The sequence below is a fragment of the Microtus ochrogaster genome, chromosome 6 (assembly GCF_000317375.1).
Source record: "Microtus ochrogaster isolate Prairie Vole_2 chromosome 6, MicOch1.0, whole genome shotgun sequence".
Classification (NCBI taxonomy): Eukaryota; Metazoa; Chordata; class Mammalia; order Rodentia; family Cricetidae; genus Microtus; species Microtus ochrogaster.
In genome coordinates, this window is record NC_022013.1 from 44,023,565 (window position 1) to 44,044,359 (window position 20,795).

The window sequence follows — 20,795 nt, forward strand, 5'->3', positions numbered from 1 at the left end:
TCTCAGTGTGTGGGTGCACCCCTCGCAGTCCTGAGTTCCTTGTTCGTGCTCTCTCTCCTTCTGCTCCTGATTTGGACCTTGAGATTTCAGTCCGGTGCTCCAATGTGGGTCTCTGTCTCTGTCTCCTTTCATCGCCTGATGAAGGTAAATATTCAGGAGGATGCCTATGTGTTTTTCTTTGAGTTCACCTTCTTATTTAGCTTCTCTAGGATCACGAATTATGGGCTCAATGTCCTTTATTTATGGCATTTTCAAAATCTAATCTTGAGACAGGTATTTTGCTATGTAAGCCCAGGCTAGCCTTTGCTCATGGTCCTTCTGTCTCAGTAACAAAGTGCTCGGTTTATACTCATGCACCGCAGAGCACAGCTAAAAAAATTACTAAATTAGACAGTTAACGTGTGTGTGTGTGTGATGCCAAGAATCGAAATGAAAATCTCACACATTGTTGCAAGTGAAGTTTTAGAGCTAAACGAAACTTTGCTCTTTGAATAATAGCACTCTGGTTCAGTCACTTTAAGAATTCTTTTTACCATGTGTTTGAAGTGTGATCTGGATTATGTATGTGCATCACACGTGTGTAGGAAGTGGAGGAGGCAGGACTGCTGTTATCTACTATGTAGGTGCTGGGAGCTCAAGCCAGGTCTTCAGCAAGAGCAGATCTCATTTTTCAGTAGTATACCTTCAGGGAATGTCATTCAGCGTTGTTGCTCCCCCTCTCGTCCCGTAATGCATAAACTTCGCATGCCAGACGCCACTGCTGCAACACCTAATTATCTGTCCTTTCTTTTTTTAAACCCCTCCTGTAGTTTTGGATTCTAGTGTTTTTTTAACTGTCACAGAACGGATTGATCTGAACATGACTGGCAGAAAAGGGAAATCGGAGACTTCTTCTCCCCCCTCTTTGTTTGTAAAACTATGTCTGTGGGGTCTGCATCCCCTTAGCAGGCCTTTGGGGGAACCTGGGATGTGGTATATGATGACGAGCTTCTGCAGTCCTTCGTGTGCACCATGGAAAGCAATGTGTGTTTCCAGACCAGTCTTTCCGACTAGCTTCTTACACCAGTTTGTAACAGATGTAGCATGTCCCCATGTGCTACGTTTTATTCCTCTGTGCAAAATTCAAAGGCACAATCTGTTTTATTCGATTTTATCCAATAGCGAAGCCCCCAAAGATACAGTTTGCTTCTGACACGAGTCTTTTTATTTTAGAAAGAAGGAAGCTTATTTCCCCTACAACCTCCAGTTTTATTGACTAGGTTGTACCGTTATAACACTATTTAAATTCCAAGTGGACACCTTTACTAGAAATTGGTTTTTCTTAGTTTTTTTTAATACAAATATTATGGGGGGTACTGAACTGAAACTTTGAATTTTGGGCTTGAGCTTTGTAAATCATAACCTGCCTTTCCCTTCAACTCTAGATGGGTCTTGTAGTATGATTGGTCTGAGCTTGAGGTTTTACAGAAAGTAGAGACCCAAGAGACGAAATGGGAGATAAGCCCTGCCCCGAACCATTTCTTCATTGGAAAATGACATTTGCTTCAATACTCTCTCCCAAATACACACACACACACTTACACACACACTTACACACACACACACTTACACACACAGAGAGAGAGAGAGAGAGAGAGAGAGAGAGAGAGAGAGAGAGAGAGAGAATTAATTATTCAAGAAATTGCTATTAGAGCTATTTAAACAGACTGAATGATAAGTACTTTAGCCATCCTGATGTGATCGGGCAAAAAATTTTTTTTTTATAATGGTTACAGGTTTTTTAATTAAATCATTTTATTTAAGATTCTAATAGCTCTTTTAAATTATTTTCCTTGAGAGTTGTATTGTGTTATTTCAAGTTAATAACTCCCTTTCAAGCAAAGCAGAATGCAAGGCATTTCTTGGGCGATTTCTTGCTGTGTTCGAAAAGAACAAAGCTAGCCTCCTTCTTGCTGGAGTAGAAGCCAGCTGAACACCTCAGAAACACGGAGATCACACAGATAAACTTGTAACCTTGGGTCTCTGGAACTAGCAACACCAGTGTGGTTGCCTGGCAATGTTAATCAGTTCCTTGTGTTTTTATTTTCCCTTTAAATGCCATAGGCAGATTTACATGTGTTGAACAAAGAGAAGCCAGTGAGAGGCCTGTTTATTAGACTTTTGGGAGGGGGACATGGTCCCGTAGACCATGAGAGTCTATTGTAGTTTACCATTTATCCGCTTCCCAGTAGGTTGTCTTATTGTCACTGGTTTTTACTTTTTCAATCTTTTATTTTATTTTATTTATTTTTTTATTATTTATTTATTTATTAGGTATACAATATTTTGTCTGTACATATGCCTGCAGGCCAGAAGAGGGCACCAGACCCCATTACAGATGGTTTTGAGCCACCATGTGGTTGTTGGGAATTGAACTCAGGACCTTTGGAAGAACAGGCAATGCTCTTAACCTCTGAGCCATCTCTCCAGCCCCAATCTTTTATTTTTTTAATGTGCATTGGTGTTTTGCTTTGGAACTGGAATTATAGACAGTTGTGAGCTGCCATGTGGGTTCTGGGAATTGAACCTGGGTCCCCTGGAATAACAGTCAGTGCTCTTAACCACTGAGCCATCCCTCCAGCCCTTGTCTTTGCATTCTTATTATGAGACTTATACACAACCTTGAACCATTGCTAAAGATAAAATCTTCATTATCCTCTTTATAATGAATAGTCTTGATTTTATGTATTAATTAGTTTTTATCTAAGTGACTTTCTTTCCATGTGCTTACATCTTGTTGTGGAAGAATGATCCACCCATCCCAAGACTAATTAAGGGCTGCAGAATCGAGGCCAAGGCCATGCTCTTAGGCATGTTTAAACAGTGACAAAGTGGTTTTTAAAACTCTACCCAGGGCCTGGAGAGATGGCTCAGCCAGCAGTTAGGAGCTCTTCTTGTTCCTCCAGAGGACCTGCGTTCAATTTCCAGCACCCATGTAACAGCTCACAGCCACCTATAACTCTAGTTCCAGGGGGTCCAATGCCTACCTGATGCTACCTCCATGCTGTTGGTGCATATACACACACTCAGGCTCACACATTAAGCATAAACTAGATCATTGGAAACAAGCAACTCTGTCTGTTCCTGTGGAGTCTATAGCAGTGTCCACCTTTGGGCTTCAGGGTCATGTAGGTCGCCCCTCTTCTTGTATGAGGGTATAGGCTTTTTTTTTTTTTTTAAAAAAAACATACTTACTGATTTTTTATATGTGTGTACAATATATTTCAATCCTATTCACGCCTCTCTCCTCTAGCTCTTCCCAGAAACCCCGTCCCCAGCATCACGCCCTCTTTTAAAAACAAAACTGAAGTCCAACCACTGAGTCCAAATAGTGCATGGGGCCTTGTATTGAACCATGGTTCATCTCTCAAGGATCACATTCCTAAAGAAAACTGGCTCTTCCTTCCCTTGCAGTCACCAGCTGCCATGAGCTGGGCATCTGGGGGTGGGAGATCCTGCACCGCTCTACAGTCCATGCTGAAATGTTGACTGGCTTCATCTTAAGTAGGCTGTCATATCTACTCTGAGTTCATGAGTGTAGTGGGCTGGTCACGTCAGGACACTGTTTCCCCATCACCCCATGCCTCCTGGAATATTTGTCTCCTTTTCCTTTTGTTCTTTGAGCTTTGAGTCATTCTGTACTCCACAGTTGTCAGTCTCTTTATTACAAGAAGCCTCCCTGTTGAGGTCCAAGGACTTGACTAATCAGTAGATGTAGCTTTGTTGATAAAGCAGTTTGATACAAGAGGGCGTAGCTTTATGTAGCAGATATCACTTAGAAAAATGTAGTGGTGTTATTATTACCTCTTTTCACTTTTGATTGGAAATTGTGTGAGAGTGTGTGTGTGTGTGTGTGTGTGTGTGTGTGTGTGATTATTGCCTCTTTCCACTTTTGATTAGAAATTGTGTGAGTGTGTGTGTGTGATTATTGCCTCTTTCCACTTTTGATTGGAAATTGTGTGTGTGTGTGTGTGTGTGTGTGTGCGCGCGCACGCATGTGAGCATACGTGCATGCATTTGTATGCATACACATGTGCATGCTTATGTCATGGTGTGTTGAGGACCCAGAGGATGACTTGGAGGAATACGTGTTTAGAAGTAAGGTGATCAGTGTTGGAGACCCCTTCACCCACCGAGCCTTCTGTCTCCATTACTGTTTCTTTCTCTTTCAGTTTTCTGTGTAGTTGTTTGGTGCCTACCACTTTTAAAGTGTTTGCATGCATAATGAGATTATTTTCCTTTGTTCTCTTGTAGTAAATATCAGACTTAGGACTTGCTGCATGCTATGCAAACACTCAGCCACCAAAACCTTAGGCCCTTAGCAGTCCCCCCCCACCCCCATCTCTATTAAGGTGAAAATGGTGAGTTGCAATGATAAAAAAGAGAAGGTAAGTAAAGTTAAAAACCAGCCGGGACTGTTTCTGTTCAAGTGAGTGTGTATCTCTCGTATTTGCTTCTGGAGAACTTTACAGCCCTCAAATGCGGTGCACACTTAGTATTGTGCTCCGCCTAGAGGCTAGGTGTGAGTTCTGCTTGTGCTCAAGCCCACCTGCCTCTGCTATATTTCCTGCACAGCAGAGATGCTGTTGCAGTTTCCATTTGTAAAATCGCCTTAGAGTTAGGTCATCGCAGCCGCTGTCTGAGATTGCTCTACTAGCCTGAGGTCTAAAGACTTGAGAATGGCTGACAGAGAATATCACCTGCCAGACGCACAGGTGAGTTCCCAATCTTCTTTAGGTCTTACATGAATCCTGTCTTTTTAACCTTTGTAGTTATCATCATCATGGTCGCCATCGTCATCCCCCACTGCCCAGCTCCCTAGGCTTAGACAGACTGGACTCTTGTGTGTCTACATATCCTTATGTGCGTGTGTGAAGGACTTGACTGTGTGCCACATGTGTAGAGGCCAGTGGAAGGGGTGGGGTATTTATTTCACTCTGTCATTTTCCACCATTTTTTTTTTTTTATTTCCAGCCCACCAGTTCCAGGAATCCTCTTGCCTCCTCCCTATCCCTTGCACTGGGATTATTGGCATGCGTGGTCATACTCAGCATTTTATGTAGGTGCTGGGGTTTGAACTTAAGTCTTCAGGCTTGCAGAGCAAACAATTTTGCCAACGAGCCAGTCTTCCTAGACTCTGCAGCCAGCCTCTTTGTGACCTTAATTTTCCATGTTTCTTTATCCCTCTTTGTGCCTCCGTGACATCATCCAACCTTAGGTTCTACCACTCTTTCTGTGAATGCTCTAAATTAAAATACGTTTTCTTCAGCTACTCTTAGAATATTCTTTTCTCTCTTTTCCGCGGTAGTGTCTTGTGTCTCTTTACTTACTTTCCTGTGTTCCCAAGTCAAGTTCCAAGAGGACACAAGACTTTACACTGTCTAATAACTTGCTGGCTAAGTTTCCAAACACATGAAAATCGGGAGGCATTTTAACAGTAATAGAAGTCACTAGTCACTGTGTGCCAGAACTGTGAATTACTTACTTACTGTTGGCATGTTTTGCTAAAGTTAGTGGATAGGACGTCATTTTCAAATGGATGCTAAGCCACATGTATGTTATTTTTTAAATCATAGGACTTTTCGCTCTCTATGAAACCCATTTTAATACCTCACTAACAATATGTACATATATAAATAATCTGACTACATCAGAAGTCTATGTTATGGAGCATATTTCTAGTAAATAAAAGTATGTTAAGCAGTAAGAACTACATATTTTAAGAGAATGAAATGAAGAGAATTTATTAGCCAATGTATCACTTTCTTTCTGTCTGTTTTCCCCCTAAAGACACATTGTAACCATGTTGATTTGTATTTGGCATGGATGAGTTTTTTTTTTTTTTTTTTATAGGCAGTAAGTAATGTTTGTGGAGTCGTAATTGGATCTTCTCCACAGCATGGTAGAAAAGTCACTACATTTTCTGAGTTCTGTTAGGAGCAGGCTTTTATCCTTGCTGCCAACAGGAGTAGGAAAAGTAGCCCAGACAGCTCAGTTCTTTTGAAATGGTTCCATTTTTAGTTTTTGAGGCTCTTGTAGATGTTTTTTCTTGACTTTTTAGCAAATGGCCTCGCTATTAACCCAGATACCTTATGATGCCCCAAATGCAATTTTGTGAAAGATAGTGCAAGAACTGAGAAGGTAGTAGAGCTCTTGTCGAGGATATATGAGGGCCTGGGTCCATCTCTAGTGTTAGGCAGAGGAAAAAAAAAACAAGAATTGTAATCTAGTGTTACCTCTAAAGCTTGAAGATAGTGCCTGCCTTCAGGCTGTGTATCCTTTGACAAGTAACTTAGCATTTTCTAAGTTACTTTTTTTTCTAGGCCATAAGATTTCCACTGCATCACTTCCATGAGCCACTGTACTTACCTGTCTCCCTCCCTCCCTCCCTCCATTGTGGTGTTCTGTATGCATGTCTGCCTGCAGGCCAGAAGAGGGCACCAGATCTCAAGCTAGATGATTACCAGTCACCACAGGGTTGCTGGGAATTGAACTCAGGACCTCTGGAAGAAAGAGCCAGTGCTCTTAACCACTGAGCCATCTCCCCAGACCCTGTACTAATAATTTTTTAATAGTGTCTGCTTCATAGCAGTAGGGTATTTAGTAAGTAGCTTCTGATGGACTGGGCTGTTATTACTATGTCAGAAGAAAATCCAGTCAGGGGAGATGGAGGTGCAATGAGCTTGTATCTCAAAGCACTTCTCTAAACAGGGGCCTATTTGGCATACACCATGTTGTTGTTGGGAATAAACTGTTAGAGTTAGAGAAGCAAACATATCAGACTTTCCTGAGTTTTCCCACCTTGGATGGATAGATGGGCACGCACTCCCCCCCCCCCCCACACACACACTTGGTGAAGTAAAACATCTAGGTGGGTGGTTGCTCAGCTTGGTGGCTACCACTGAGTAAACTCTTGGTTGTGTTTGCTATCTTGTGGATCACTAAAACTTGGTAAAGACACGCAAGAGTGTTAAAATCCTCGTACCTCATTGTCTCGTTGAATGTGACCATGATACTACCTGTGACCAGCCTTCATTTTCTTATTTTACAAGCCTTGCAAGACTCAATTCTTTGGGAGCCAAAGAGTATCTATTATTCTAAAACAGGCCCAAAGTGCTGTTCACTTCACCTCTGACCGGCGCCATGAAGTCTTTGAAGCCAGGAACCGAGTCTTTCTTTTTCAGGATTGTGCGTCTGTGGCAGGGAACTGTCTCTTTTGGATTTTCTTTGCAAGGGGTTATTAAGCTGTGGGAAGAGTCAGCTTTTGAAGTGTGCCATGTGTGCCTCAGACCTTTTGGGAAGTGTTTTTAGTTTCTGAACTTCTCAAACTATGGCGGAGTTAATTATAGCAAAGAGGGTGGCTCTAATTTTTCTCGTCTTGGTTTAAACGACAACAGATCCTGCCTTTTGGAATCACGCTATGTTATAGTTGTTCAGACTTTTGCTCATCTATTTTATTTCAGTTTTCTGAGGCTGTTTGGTATCTTCATTGCCCAGTAGGACCTACCACTACTGTGTGATCTTTTGTTCCCTAGAATTACTTCTGAGTTTCGATGGTTTATTTTACTTCAAAAGAAACCATGGCCCTATGCTAGGTCTCTTTATCGTGTTAGATAATGAAAAACAATTCTTTGTAGTTAGGACAATAGGTACATTAGAATACGGTGAAATAGACAATTTACTATAACAGGATCCTTTGTATTTGTGGTTAGTTCAGTATCACACGATGGCTACAGCAGGCTGCGTCATTGTAGCTGCTCAGAGAGAGGCATATTTTCTGATTCTGCTTTTTGGGACACTGACAAAGTACATCTCACCACAATTAATTGAAATGTAGCACAAAGGACATGTGAGCCTCGTCAGAATATTTAATTACCTTTAACTATAATTTGATACATTCGCTCATTGTACGCACAAAAAAAGATAAAGATATATTCACTGCAGACTATTGTGTGGCGGATAATGTTCTTAAATGCTCTCTAAAAATCTAGAGAAAATTATGCCCGATTTCCTCCTCCTTGAGGGATCCTTAATTTGTTTGTTGTATGAGGAGTTATATTAGACATAAACAGCCTGTTTAACTATTTGTTGGCCACTGTAAAAAAATATGCATTCTCCACATGGAAAGGAGAGGGTCTGTTGCTTGATTTTACGTGGGCTTTTTTTCCATGGGAGCTAAGGGGAAGAGCCAGGCTGCCACCTTGTCCCTCATGTGTCATTTTCATTCCACTGCAATTTCTTTTATTGTAACTGTTTCAATTTTTTTTGTTCTTTTCTAGGCTAGCCTCAAACTCACAGAGATCTGCCTGCTTCTGCCTCCCAAGTGCTGGGATTAAAGGCGTGCCCCACTATTGCCTGGCTGATATTTTCAATTTTTCATAAAAATATCTTCTCCCAGACCACCCACATCTTTTGGAATGTCCTAGAATTAGGTAGGCACCTAGGTAGGGAAAACTACTTTCATCAACAGGGTCCTAGGTCTATCAGCATGTTTCCGAAGGTATTTGGGATGTTCTTATGGTAAACCAAATTAGTTTCTACTGCTGTATAATCTTATGTGACCATTAATGATATTAGTTAATGTTTCATTGTTGTGACAGGTTCTGAGACAAACTTTGAAAGGAAGAAAGATTAATGTTCATTTCTGGTTTCAGAGGTTATAAGTCCATGGGCATCTGATTATCCTCTTCTTGGACTGTGAGGAGAAAAACCTCGTGTTGGAAGGGCAAAGCCACTCAATTCATGCCATCTAGGAAGCATGGAGAGGGATCAGAAGTTGGAGACACAAGATTCCTATCAAAAGCGTGCCTCCCAGAGACCTAATATTTTCAGTCAGGCCCTCCTTCCTGCTAGTCCTTTTAGCTATAAAGCCATGCATGGTTCCATCCATTGATGGAGTGGGTGTCTCCTCTTTAGGATATCGGGTTAAGGAATAAGCCTCCAATACACAAAAAAGGCGTGTTTTTGTGTGTGTGTGAGCACACACAAACGAGAGGGGGGGGGAGAAGTGGGGAGGCGATTTGATTTCACTTCAGAATATTTCAGAACATGAGTTAGCAGAGATGAAGTGGGCGTTATTGGTTCAAGCTGCGAGTATAACCGGTCCTGTAGAACTAAGCAGCATCTCCTCTGAAATCCTTTCTTCCTTGCTGGGCATCTGAGACCTCCATTTTTCATTTACAAATGAATATGCAGATGATTATTTGCATATTAAACTTAATTTTCTTGCCAGAAAAGACTTCAGGTGCTGTGTACTTTTAGCCATGCCTTTTCAGGTTGGGAAGAAAAGTGGCTGTATATGACAACTTGATCTCTCTCTCTCCCTCCCTCAGGCCTTCCCTCTCTCTTCCTGTTTTTAAGGCAGCATCTCACTCTGTAACACTGGCTGGCCTTGCTTGGCTCTGCCTCCCAGTTAGTGGGATTAAAGGTGCAAGCCAACACAACCATCTTGATTCCTACCTCTTATTGTCTTCCTTGCTTCTCTCCAACAGTGAAACTGAAGAAGACATTTAGGGCTAGAGAGATGGTGGTTAGGACTGCTCCTGGCTTGCAGAGGATCCAACTGTGGTTCCCAGCATCTAAGATGTCTGGTTCACCACTGCTTATCATAACTGGTTCTAGGGGTTTGTGGTACTCCTTTCTGGCCTCTGCAAACACCTACATACACACATGGCACCCCATCCTCACAAAAATGAATACAAATTAAAAATAAAAAGTTATTTATGTCAAAATGTTACTTAATGAGTGCTTTTTGAAGGAAAATATGTTCATACACAAATAAACACAGGGGAGTTACTGAAACTTCAAGTTCCTTCCCCTAAGACCAAGTTTCTGTGAAGCTCTGGGTAACAGAACTCTCCTAAAGATGCAATTAGGAGATGGGTAATGCATCTGCTTTTATGGTCTCATAATACAAACATCTATTGTCATAAACTCTGTCCAGTAGCTGTGGGAAATTAAATCATGCACACAGGAAACTGTTTCATTGATGTCTTCAGCAATAGGTAACTCATAGGATATTTTTATAGGACGGGATTGGGCCTGTGGGTCTGAAAGATTTATAAATATCTTCTTCACTTTAGGCTCCATAGAAGTTCTGAGAGGAGAGAGAGTGTCTGAAAACTCCTGCCACTCACTTGGCACCCTGCCTAGCAACCAAGTGACTTAAGATTCCTCCTGCTGAGTGCCAGGGAAGCATCATTGCCTAGTTAATATTGTTGGCTTTTTAACTCTCTGCTTTCATCTTGTCAGGATTGGTAGACTGGGATGATGGGAGTAGCTGGATTTGTCCTTCCTAATCATCCGATGATGAGATACTCAAGACCCTTGAAAACAGCTTGAGTTTGAAATTCCTTCTGCCCAGGTTTGCTAGTCAACTGAGGATATGTATGTGCTTCTTAAAATGACATTAGAGTCAACCTCTTTCAAAAACGTATGTATCTGTGTACACTACTGGGCTTTTCTGTGTTGTATACAATGGCTCCAACAACTTAGAACATTATATATATATATATATATATATATATATATATATATATATATATAAAACACAACAAAAGGCCCTTCTATGCTTCCAGCTGGCAAATGACTTCATATCCCTAAACCATAGGGGCTCGGTTGTAGAACTTGGTAGAGTTTATGTTTGCCTAACACCGTCTCCTCCTTCTTGTTATTCAAATGATAACCATAGGCAGATTTACACATATTGTCTGTTCCGAAGAGTGAAACCGCACATTTTCATGTAAGCACGCTCCATTTTTAATTGTGTAATTAAGTTGCTGACATAAGCAAGTATGCAATTTCACATTAAGGTAAGGATCCGTAAAGGCATGCATTTGCATAATTTAATTTTCTGCACAGAAGATATTGAAAATCAATAGCATGATTCATAGCCATACCATAGAATACCATGCTGCGGCCGTTCGGCTGTTGGAGCTGAGCAGAGGACAGAGTATTAGAATTGATTGAATTTGGCGTTGCTGACTCTAGCTTTCCTTGGGACCCACAGACTGTTACCTTGTGCAAGCCTCTGTTCCTTTAATCTAATATGAAGTTGCTTTATATACAGTATATATATATATCTTGACTGCTATTCAAGTGGTTTTAAAAATACATTTAAAACCACCTCGTCTTTGATTGGAAGATATTTGCGGGAGGGCTTTAGATCGTCTTCCTTAGTTTATACAGGTGACATTGATACACATTTCTGTCCTTATCTGGAGGTGGATAAGGAACCACACATAACTGCCGCAGTGGAAGGGAATAGTAAATAGAGTTATTTTTAATGAGCAGGTCGTCTGTTGGAAAGAATGTGGCGCCCAGTGGTGGAGTCTTTGCTTCCCTGGTCATTTTCAAATCGCCTCCCCAAAGACCATCCTGTGGGATTCTCAGGCCCTTCCCATCCTGCTTTGCGTGTTCATTGTTTGCTCTTTCTGGTAGGTGAGCAGTGCTCCTAAAAGTGGGTCAGTGGAGGCAGAAGGTGACTTTTGGCTGTACACACACACACACACACACACACACACACACACACACACACACATAATCTACGACCTTTAAAAAGTTGATTTTTGGGTACTTCTCCAAAACAATTTAATTTAAATTTCAAAGCCCAGAGTCCAGGACAGTTTGTCATTGATTTGTGCTTTCTATTTTAAAAACTTTATCCTCGGGTTGATAATCTATTATAACAACTGTGACCTTGTAGATTGTAAAGTGATGGTCAGAAGCCAAAGTGCATATTTACAGGCATTGTCATTGCAGGACTAGTTGCACAGGTGACAGAAGACAGAGTTTTACATTCTAATCTGTTCACTGTAACTCTCCAACTCTCTAGCTGCCCGTTGGTACTGGCCAGGGCTTAATGCTGTCAAAAGAATTGGTCTGTACAGTCTGTCTGCGTCCTGGCATAGCTCCAAGTTTTGTTATTACTGCAACTTGTGCTGATCCCATACTTGGTCGTCAGCCCACCCTACCCATTGTTTTGGGGACCATGTCCCAACATCTTCATGGACTCATTATGCCTAGCACTTCCATAAACAAGGAAGACTGGCTGATACCCTTGTGCCTGATTCCATCGTGGGAGTTTTCAGGATGGTGGTGTGTGGGGACTCAGTGGCTTAAGTCAGAAGAGGGCAAGCCATGTGCCAGAAGGAGAAAGGTGCCTGGATAGCTGTGGGTAAATGGAATGGGCTATGATTGCCACTGAAACAATGGCTATGGAGCAAATTCTTATTGAGATGGTGCTGAGGGAAAACATCTCTCAAACAGTTCAATTTAAATTTAGTCGAGTTTACTGGAGCAGAAGAAAATGAAAAATGGTCTGTGAACCTAATAAACACCCAGAACAAGTTCTGAGAAGCCATCCCCTAGTGAGCTCAGACATCAGTTATAGAGAAAGGAGTGTGGGGCGGGGAGGGGGGATGTAGAAGTCAATTGAACGTGGGCCTGAGGATGTAGCTAAGGGGGTAGAGCTCTTGTCCAGCACGCACAGAGTTTAGTCTCCATTACTCAGTGAGTTGGGTATATTGAAGTACACGCTTGTAATCCTTAAACTGGGGGCATGGCATCAAGGGCACCAATAGTTCAAGGCCATCTCGAGCTACATGCGACCTTGTTTTTCAACAAGCACAAACCAAAAATCAGCTTAGTGGGTTAGAACTGCAGCTGTCCACCAACCTGTTGGTCATACCTTCACACATTCTAGACAGTTAACTTCCTGCAGGTTCTTCTGCGTTCAGCAAGAGGTCAATTGGGAAGAGTAAATTCCCGTATCGTTTGTTCTGTTGGGCTTGGGGCTGAGCTAGGTGCTCTGCTCTCAGTAAGTCCTGTTGTCTTCTGAACTATCCTCTAGGGCCCTTATTTCACAAGCTAGCAAACTTAGATCATACTAAAAACCCCCATAGACTTGGCTTTTATCGGTCACATTGTTAAGATGCTGCCATACCCCTTGTCCTGATACAAAGAGAAAGACTTTGAGATACTAGGGGAAGCACAGTAAGCAGGCAACACATTAAAATTCTTGACACATGCCCCCCAAAATATGAACTGTCCAGCGTGAGGGAATCATGAGAGAGCCGGAGAGCAGAAGCTATGGTTTCCATCGTAGGTGAGAACTTGCGACTCATGCATGCTCTGTGCAGCTCACCTACAGAGCTGATGGCTGAGATGGTGAGTGGCCACATTTTCATTGCACGTGACAGTGAGCAGTAACTTACACTTTTTTACTTTGCTGTTTTGAACGAGGGAACAAAGAGAGGTGATAGTAGGTTTCCTTTTGAGAAGAGCGTTTGGAGTCTCCTCCATTCCAGCTCTCCTCTAAAGGCTCATCTCGGGAGCATCTGTGTCCAGCCCTGGATGCGGGTCTCAAACTAGGTCTCACAGTTGCGGTGTTTGTTATTGGCCGCCTTCTCATCAAAGCTAACACCCTTGTGCCCCCGTTGCCTGCCAATCGGAGTAGAAAATGTACCGTCATATCGTGTTTCCATCCGCATCCCAGAGCCAATGGACGTTCTCCTGATCATTTTCTTTGCTGCCTGAAAGCAGACTTGGTTTTTGTTTGGGTGCATTTGAGTATTAATATAGGCGGGTTGCGTGTATTGTTTGGAAATCGGGGCACCTGTTATGTTTATCCTTGTACACATCTGTGCACTTAGGCGTAGGCTCATCACCGGAGGCAATTTGCATTCGATGGAGAAGACGCAGGTGGGATGGGGGGTGGGGGAGGGCTTTGAAGGCTCCAGTGTGCACATGGGAACTCTCCGTGGTGGTGGAGAATCCTTTCGATATTCTGGGGTGGATTGGATTCCTTTGAGGTTTCAACAGTGCGTCACTGTTATGCTGAAGTATGAGTATTGGCAGTGGAAGGTTCTGTGCTCTGCTGTCTTCTGTACTGCAGGAGAACATTTGTGGGCCTAAGGGTGTGGACCTGGAGGAGTCTCCAGTGCATGTCTGTGCTTTGTGGGGCAGAGGCCCTGGTCTCAATGCTTCTGTTTGGCTCTCAGATCTGCTATGTGCTTTGTGTGGTGCTGAAGCCTAGTGTCTCTGCACCTGGAACCTCTCCCCACCCCCCACAGATGTGTAACAAAGGCAGTGAAGAGCACTTGTGCCCTGGAGGCTTTTATACCCAAAACACACATTTATTCAGATGGTTAGAAACCAAAGCACACATTTCGGGTCAAATTTCATCGGACCTTAGGCTAGTGCAAGTCATCTCCTTGCTTGAAGCTTGTTTCTACCACTGAGAGCCTCGTGTCCACGTTTGTCGCACCGGGTAAATAATGTGCCTAGTGAAGGTTTGGCTGGGGCTTATCCCTGCGATCCCAGCTGAGAGGATGGAGTAAATAGGAGGTTGGATGGGAGTTTGAGGCTAGCCTGATCTACAAGCTTGCTTGCAGGTCAGCCTGGGCTACAGAGTGACACTGTCTCAAAATGAACAGTCAATCAACTGAAAAATAAATTCAAACACAAAAATCACATAGATGTGATTATTACATTAATAATTATTATATGTGATAATATTGATTATATTAAGCATTAATATGAGCATCAAATGTGTTAATATCTTGCTTTGGACTTTTCTCTAGTTTTTTTTGGAGTCAGACTCTTACTTTGTAGCCCTGCCAGTCCAGCACAGGAGGCAATCTTCCTGCCCCAGCCAACAGTTGGGAGGACAGGCACAAGCGCTGAGCAACAAGACAAAACTGAGGTTCTGTTCAGACAGCCTCTAAGGCCTGTGCTTCTGTGACTACCTCTGGTGCACATGGCTGAACATCTTCCCTGTGCCCCGCGTCCACCTCAGCACAATGACTGACTGTGTTCTCCCTCTCTTCCAGCATTGACTGAAGGCTATGTGGGGGCTTTGCAGGAGAGCAGACAGGGCAGCTCGGTGCAGATCCGCAGGCGGAAGGCGTCCGGAGACCCATACTGGGCATACTCGGGTGAGTCCACCTAAGTTGGTCAGTGTCCTGGAAGACAGGAACATCAGGATTTCGCCTGATCCCTGTTTGGTCAAGCAGGTTTGGCTTTGTTAAAACTTGAAACGTTGAAGCCTGCTATTTTCATGTTTTCCCGTCGCGCCCCATCATCAAAGTGTTTGTCCCTGAAATTCCCTTGTTAAGGAGTCACTGTACCAGACATGTAACTCTTTGAGAGACAGAGTGTTGCCTTGAGGGTGCTGTGGTGACCCTTAACGTCCACAAAACATGATACAGCATTCAATAGCTCGTGGAGTTTCTCCTAAGCCATCATCCATGAAACCCAGCTTTATTTCCAAGTCTTTGTGGTTGAGCGTATTGCCTCTTTCTGCCGTATACCGAGCCCAGTTTTACTTTGCACGTTTGAGACAGTAACACGGATAGCATCGCTAGCATTTTAGTGCATATTACATCAGAGCTAACTTCCTTGCGTGTAGAGACTTTTCTGGATTGTACTCCCTTCAGTTACCTAAAAAAAATGAACTAGGTGGTTTGTTATTTTTAAAAGAGATGAGAAAACTCACCAACTTGTTGAAAGCAGATCATAGCAAATTAAAGAGGAATACTTGAAAAAGACAGAGCGCTTTGAAATTACTGGGGTACTGAATAATTCAAGTTCCTTGTTTGAAAGAGCTTGGAGGTGCGGCGATTATTCTTCCTAATAAATGCGTGTATTATGCCGTGTTGTTGCATAGGAAACCCCTGTGAGTCTCTTCAGAACCAGGGCTTCCTCCTCAACCCCCAATTTCCACCTGCAAATCTTGTTAAATTTATGTCAGTGTAAAATGTATAGCCTGATCTTTAATTACCCCTTATCTGGTGGCGGTTTGCATTCTCTTGTCTGCTGATAAATCTCCTGCCCCTGCAGGGAGAATGGCCAGATCTGTTTGTTTTGTTTGGCTTGTCATGGACAGTGGTGGTGAAGTCTTCCATCACACCTCCCTCTTTGTGATTACAATTATCTAATTAGAGCCTTTTGTCACCATTTTCTGATAAATGAAGGAAATTGGGAGATGGAGGCCAAAATTACATACATACAGCTTCTTGCCAAGACATGCGAAGAAAATTTATCATTGTGTGCTCTGTGGCTGTGGTATCCGTCATGAAGAGGCGTAAAGTGGCCCGTTATTTACAGTTCATCAATTTAGAATAATAATGCACTTTGGCAGGAAATTGCAAGTTACAGGGCATCTGTGCAAATGGCAGTGAAGAAGCAGAACTTCTCCCATTACTCAGGAGAGGGGCCGTGCGTGTGTGGCGCATCTGGGGAATGGAGCCATTATTGATGGACGTCCTTGCCTGTGGTGGGCCCTGTCGCGTGTTCTGGTGTTACAGAGTGTGTGTGTCTTTGGGTTTGAGTTCTGCCCCCAGCTGAAGGCTGAGAGTTCAGGTTGAGGGATTGCTTTATTTACACCTATCTGGGGAGATCTAGATCATAAACATTCTAGACTTTTTCAGGACACAGGGTCTTTGCCACAGCACTCAGCCCTGCCAGCATGTCACCAGAGCCACCATAGGTGACAATGGAGAGCCTGGGTATGGTGTGACGAAATTGTTCATGAGTACTGGAACTTGAACCTTACGTAATTTTTATGTTGCAAGGAAATACTCTTTGTAATTATTCGTTTTTGTTTAAACTGAGCATTTGCAGGTCTTCAGAAGCGTTTGTCCTCACAGGTAGCCAGCTGGGTAATATTCACAGGCTTTAGTTTGTCAATTCTTGTTTTAATAAATCACACACACACACACACACACACACACACACACACACACACACACACACACACACTCCTGAGCTCATCCAGGGCAGACCATGAAGAAAGAACCTTGGGATGGATATGACCAGCTTGGAAGAGTCTCTTAAGCAGCTTGCCAGGGGTAATGAAAATCAGTTGGGAGGAAGAGGAGGAGGAGGAAGAAGAAGGAAATGGGGCTCATGTATGACCTGAGAAACTCACCTGGAACTTTTGGGGCCAGCAGACTTTGAGATGTTAGATGTTTGCTTATTAAAATGTCTCAGGGACAGAGCCCAAGTCTGAACAGGGTATTATTGTGTATCACGTGTACCTAACATCCAAAGCATAATTTTATGCAATGACTCTAATAGCATTTAGGGTTTGAGCTGCCACCCACCTCCTAAGGTTGGTTCCCTGTGTTCTCCATGTCAGTACTCCAACAGTTCAGAACTTTTGAGACGGGGTGCTCATCCTGTGTATATTCTTGAAACCATTTCCCTAAGGATATCAGAGTGGTCCTTTTGTCAAGTGAGCTCTGTATTGGTTCTCATGTCAACTAGATTTGGGGTTCATCAGAGAGGCTGCTCCATAACTGCTGATGGATACAGGAAGGGCAGGAATCAGTGAGACTTGGCATCTGCAGACTTTCCACACTGCAGGCTGGTGTGGACTGTGCTAGTCCCATTACAGGACATACCTTTGAGGTATCAGTGAAGCTTAAAATGTGAACTTGAGAAAAGAAAGGCTCAATGTTGTGAGGCATTTTTTTTTTTTAAATTTAACAAAGGTAAATTAGGCCGTGTCTGAAATATCAGTCTAACGGACCAGATCTGAACATCATGCCTCTAATTCTGTAACCCATTTAGTTTCTCACAGGATGTTACCATTTGTTGGGGTAGCACGTAGACTATGAATTTTGTCCTGCCGTATAGACCTGTGTCAGATACTGTAACAGTGCATGTGATTTTGGGAGACTTCATTGCTCAGAGCCACGACTTTCCTTCTGGGAAACTGAATAACGAGCAGCATTTCCCTGCTAGGGTGTTCTGCGTGTGACGTGAGCTGGGGCACAGCTTAAGTTTAGCGTGGTCTGTGTCCTCAAGTACTGTTGTAATAGGAGCGGCTGGGCTGCGTCCCCAGCACCCTGGCCGCCAGGCTAGTGTATGCCCCGAAATAACAACACACAAACTGTATTCATTTTAACACTGCTTGGCCCATTTCTATCTAGCCTCTTCAAGGCTAATTCTCACATATTAATTTAGCCCATTTCTAATCATCTGTGTAGCACCACTAGATGCGCTTACAGGGAAGATTCTAGCCTACGTCCATCCTGAGTCGGAGCTTCATTGCGTGTGCCTGGGGGAGGGGAGGATGGCGTCTCTCTGAGGCGTCTGCCCCTGAGAGGAGAGCTGTCGAGTCTGAGCTCACTTCCTTTTCCTCCCAGCATTCTGTTCTGTTTACTCCACCCACCTATGTTTTAACCTATGAGGGCCAAGCAGTTTCTTTATTACTTAACCAATGAAATCAACAGATTGATATATGACACTCCCACATCAAAGTACCCGACTCTACTCGCTGCTCTTGACTCTGTTTCTGCATTACTTGTTGGTGTTTCTAAAATTCTCCCTGAGCAGCCAGGCTTTCCAGGAATCGCTAGATAGAACCGAGGGCGGAGGAGCTGAGACAGGCATGGGCAACTTTATATGTTTTTGCCTTTGTGAATTTCTAATGAGGTTTGTAGAAAGGATCATTGAGTTCAGAGGTGGAGAAGCCGCAGGCTTCAGCCTGAGTTTGTGCTTCAGGCTTTATTGTAAGACGACCACACTCATTACATTGTGTATTGTCTCTGGAGGTTCACTACAGCTTCTCAGCTAAGAATTAGTGTGTGTGTCTGTGTGTGTATTATAGTTAATAATATATATAGAGAGAACTATTGTGTGTGAGGTTGACATGCGTATGTGCACATACTCAACATGTGTGTGTGGTGGAGCCTGATCTGAGTCTAATCCAGAGCTACCCATGCGTGAAGAAGACGGCTTAGATTTCCTTATGATCCTCTTTGTCCGCACAGACTTCAGCGAGTCTTTAGGGTAGCACTTGCATTTTCCTTTCTAAGAAAAGGGTGTGGAAGAAACAAGATGAGGGAGGCAGGTTGAGTTTCAGGATCGGTCAAGGAAACACGTGTGGGGTTCCATCGTTTGCTGTTTGGTGGGGTGCAGTTTAGTTCCCATGCTGTCCGAGGTAGCCACTTCACAGTCACTGCACAAGGAGTTCGAGTTTTGAGCTGGGGCTAGCTTGTTCTTAGGCAGCGTCACTATTGTACTCTATTCGTAGAATGGAGACCTTTCAGCTTTCACTTGAGAGTGGGCATAGTTACTTGATTTCTACTGATTCCTTTGCCGTACTAAAGATCCCGATTTATAGTTGATGTGTAAGTTGTCCTTTGACAGACTTATCAGACACCTAGAATGTCAGCGTACAGGACTGTTGGTGGAGGAGTCTGCTTGTTCTCTGATTGTAGTCATCCAGAGATGGGGTTCCCCCTCTGGCTATTATTTGAGATGCTGTATGTAGCAAAGGGACACAATATCTATATCCAGTTGGAAACTTCATCCATCAAAAGTGAGGGACAGATGTTGGATGATAGGGTTTCCTGTGAGGAGGCATGGTGCCATTTCAAGAGGCTTTTGGTCTTTGTATTTCTTTTTCCTTACAGGTAAGGAAGAATTTCATGAAAAATTACTTATACCAGAAGGAAAATACAGTTCTCTCAAGTATCTTACTGGAGATATTAACATGATTTGTCTTCTATAGTTTTATAACCTGCTAAGACATAGAATTTTTTTCCTGTAACTTTAAGTGATGGTAGTTCATGAATTTTGGAGCTGGCCCAGAACTTCTGTAGTTTTTACATGAAAAATACCATATGTTGGGTCGGTCACAGTTGCTGGGAAGAGAAATACGAGACAAACCTGAATCGAGTCCAGGAGGAACTCTGAAGCGCCTTTATCAACCTGTGTGTCTGTGCTCTCCCTTTCAAACACTGGGAGGAAAGCATGCTGTGTGTTCTCCAACCCTGGACTTTCTCCATCTCCAATAGTGTCTTTGGTGTATAAAGAAATTGTATGAATCTCTTTCGGGGTGGGAGTGGTGCCCGTCTTCAGAGGAATCCAAAATCAAAATATCCAGTTGCCAAAATTCCCTATGGGAAGCGGTGTCCTTGGACAAGTTGAAGGTCAGAGAGGGTTATTCTAACAGGAATCGCTTCTGCTTTTTTGGTCAGAGGATAGCTAAGACCTTTTTAAATTACCTGTAAGATGGAGATGAAGGACTGACCTTGCAGATGGTGTCGATGTGAGGTTCAGGTTTTAGGCATCTCAGCATCCACATGAATTTTGGGTTTTTAGGTTGTACTGAAGACTTATTCTTGTGGTTCTTCATTACACCCTTCTCTTTGAACACATTTCTCTCTGTATGTAGATATGTGGCCCATTTCCCCAGCTAAGAATACAGGTTTTGAGGATAGATCCAGTGCCCCTTTATGAGACGGGGTCTCACCACGTAGCCCAAGCCAGCTTTGAATTGGCAGTGCTTCAGCTTCCTGGGTCCTGGGATTATAGGCGTGTGTCTCTAGGTCAGGCTTTAGTGTCCAGGTTTTGTCTGGACGAACGGGCGGACAGATAAATGAGAGTCTCTGCTCTAGAGCCCACGCCTCAGTGCTCACTAACGGGCTCTGGTATTCAGATCAAAGAGTGGGTGATGCACAAAAGACTTTGCAGTTGGAGCCCTTTAAGTAACGAGCTCCCCTGTGAACAGAGGTTATAATTAACTTCTTTAAAATTACATTTCCATGCCTATTTTTAAGAATGTCTGTACAGGGTAAATCAAAATACATATGCCTACAGAAGGCTGCTTTTGTCATTGGAAGAATGGAAGGCGCTGTAGAACGTGGAGGTTTAATGTTAATATTGCTATATTATTTACTGCTCTCCTGAGGCCTCCTACAGAGCCTCATCAGGGAGTAGTTTCCCAGGACGACTCCCCCCCC

General features: G+C 43.1%; 1 protein-coding gene across 2 annotated transcripts in view; it reads left to right on the forward strand.

Annotated features, from left to right (window-relative positions):
* Positions 1 to 20,795, forward strand: part of Ptprg (protein tyrosine phosphatase, receptor type G) — a 685,269-nt gene that overhangs the window by 156,857 nt on the left and 507,617 nt on the right. For both annotated transcript variants that reach the window (XM_013346852.2, XM_026779901.1), the window contains exon 2: positions 14,871 to 14,975. In XM_013346852.2, coding sequence (XP_013202306.2) covers positions 14,871 to 14,975 — 105 coding nt within the window. The remainder of the gene's footprint in view (positions 1 to 14,870; positions 14,976 to 20,795) is intronic.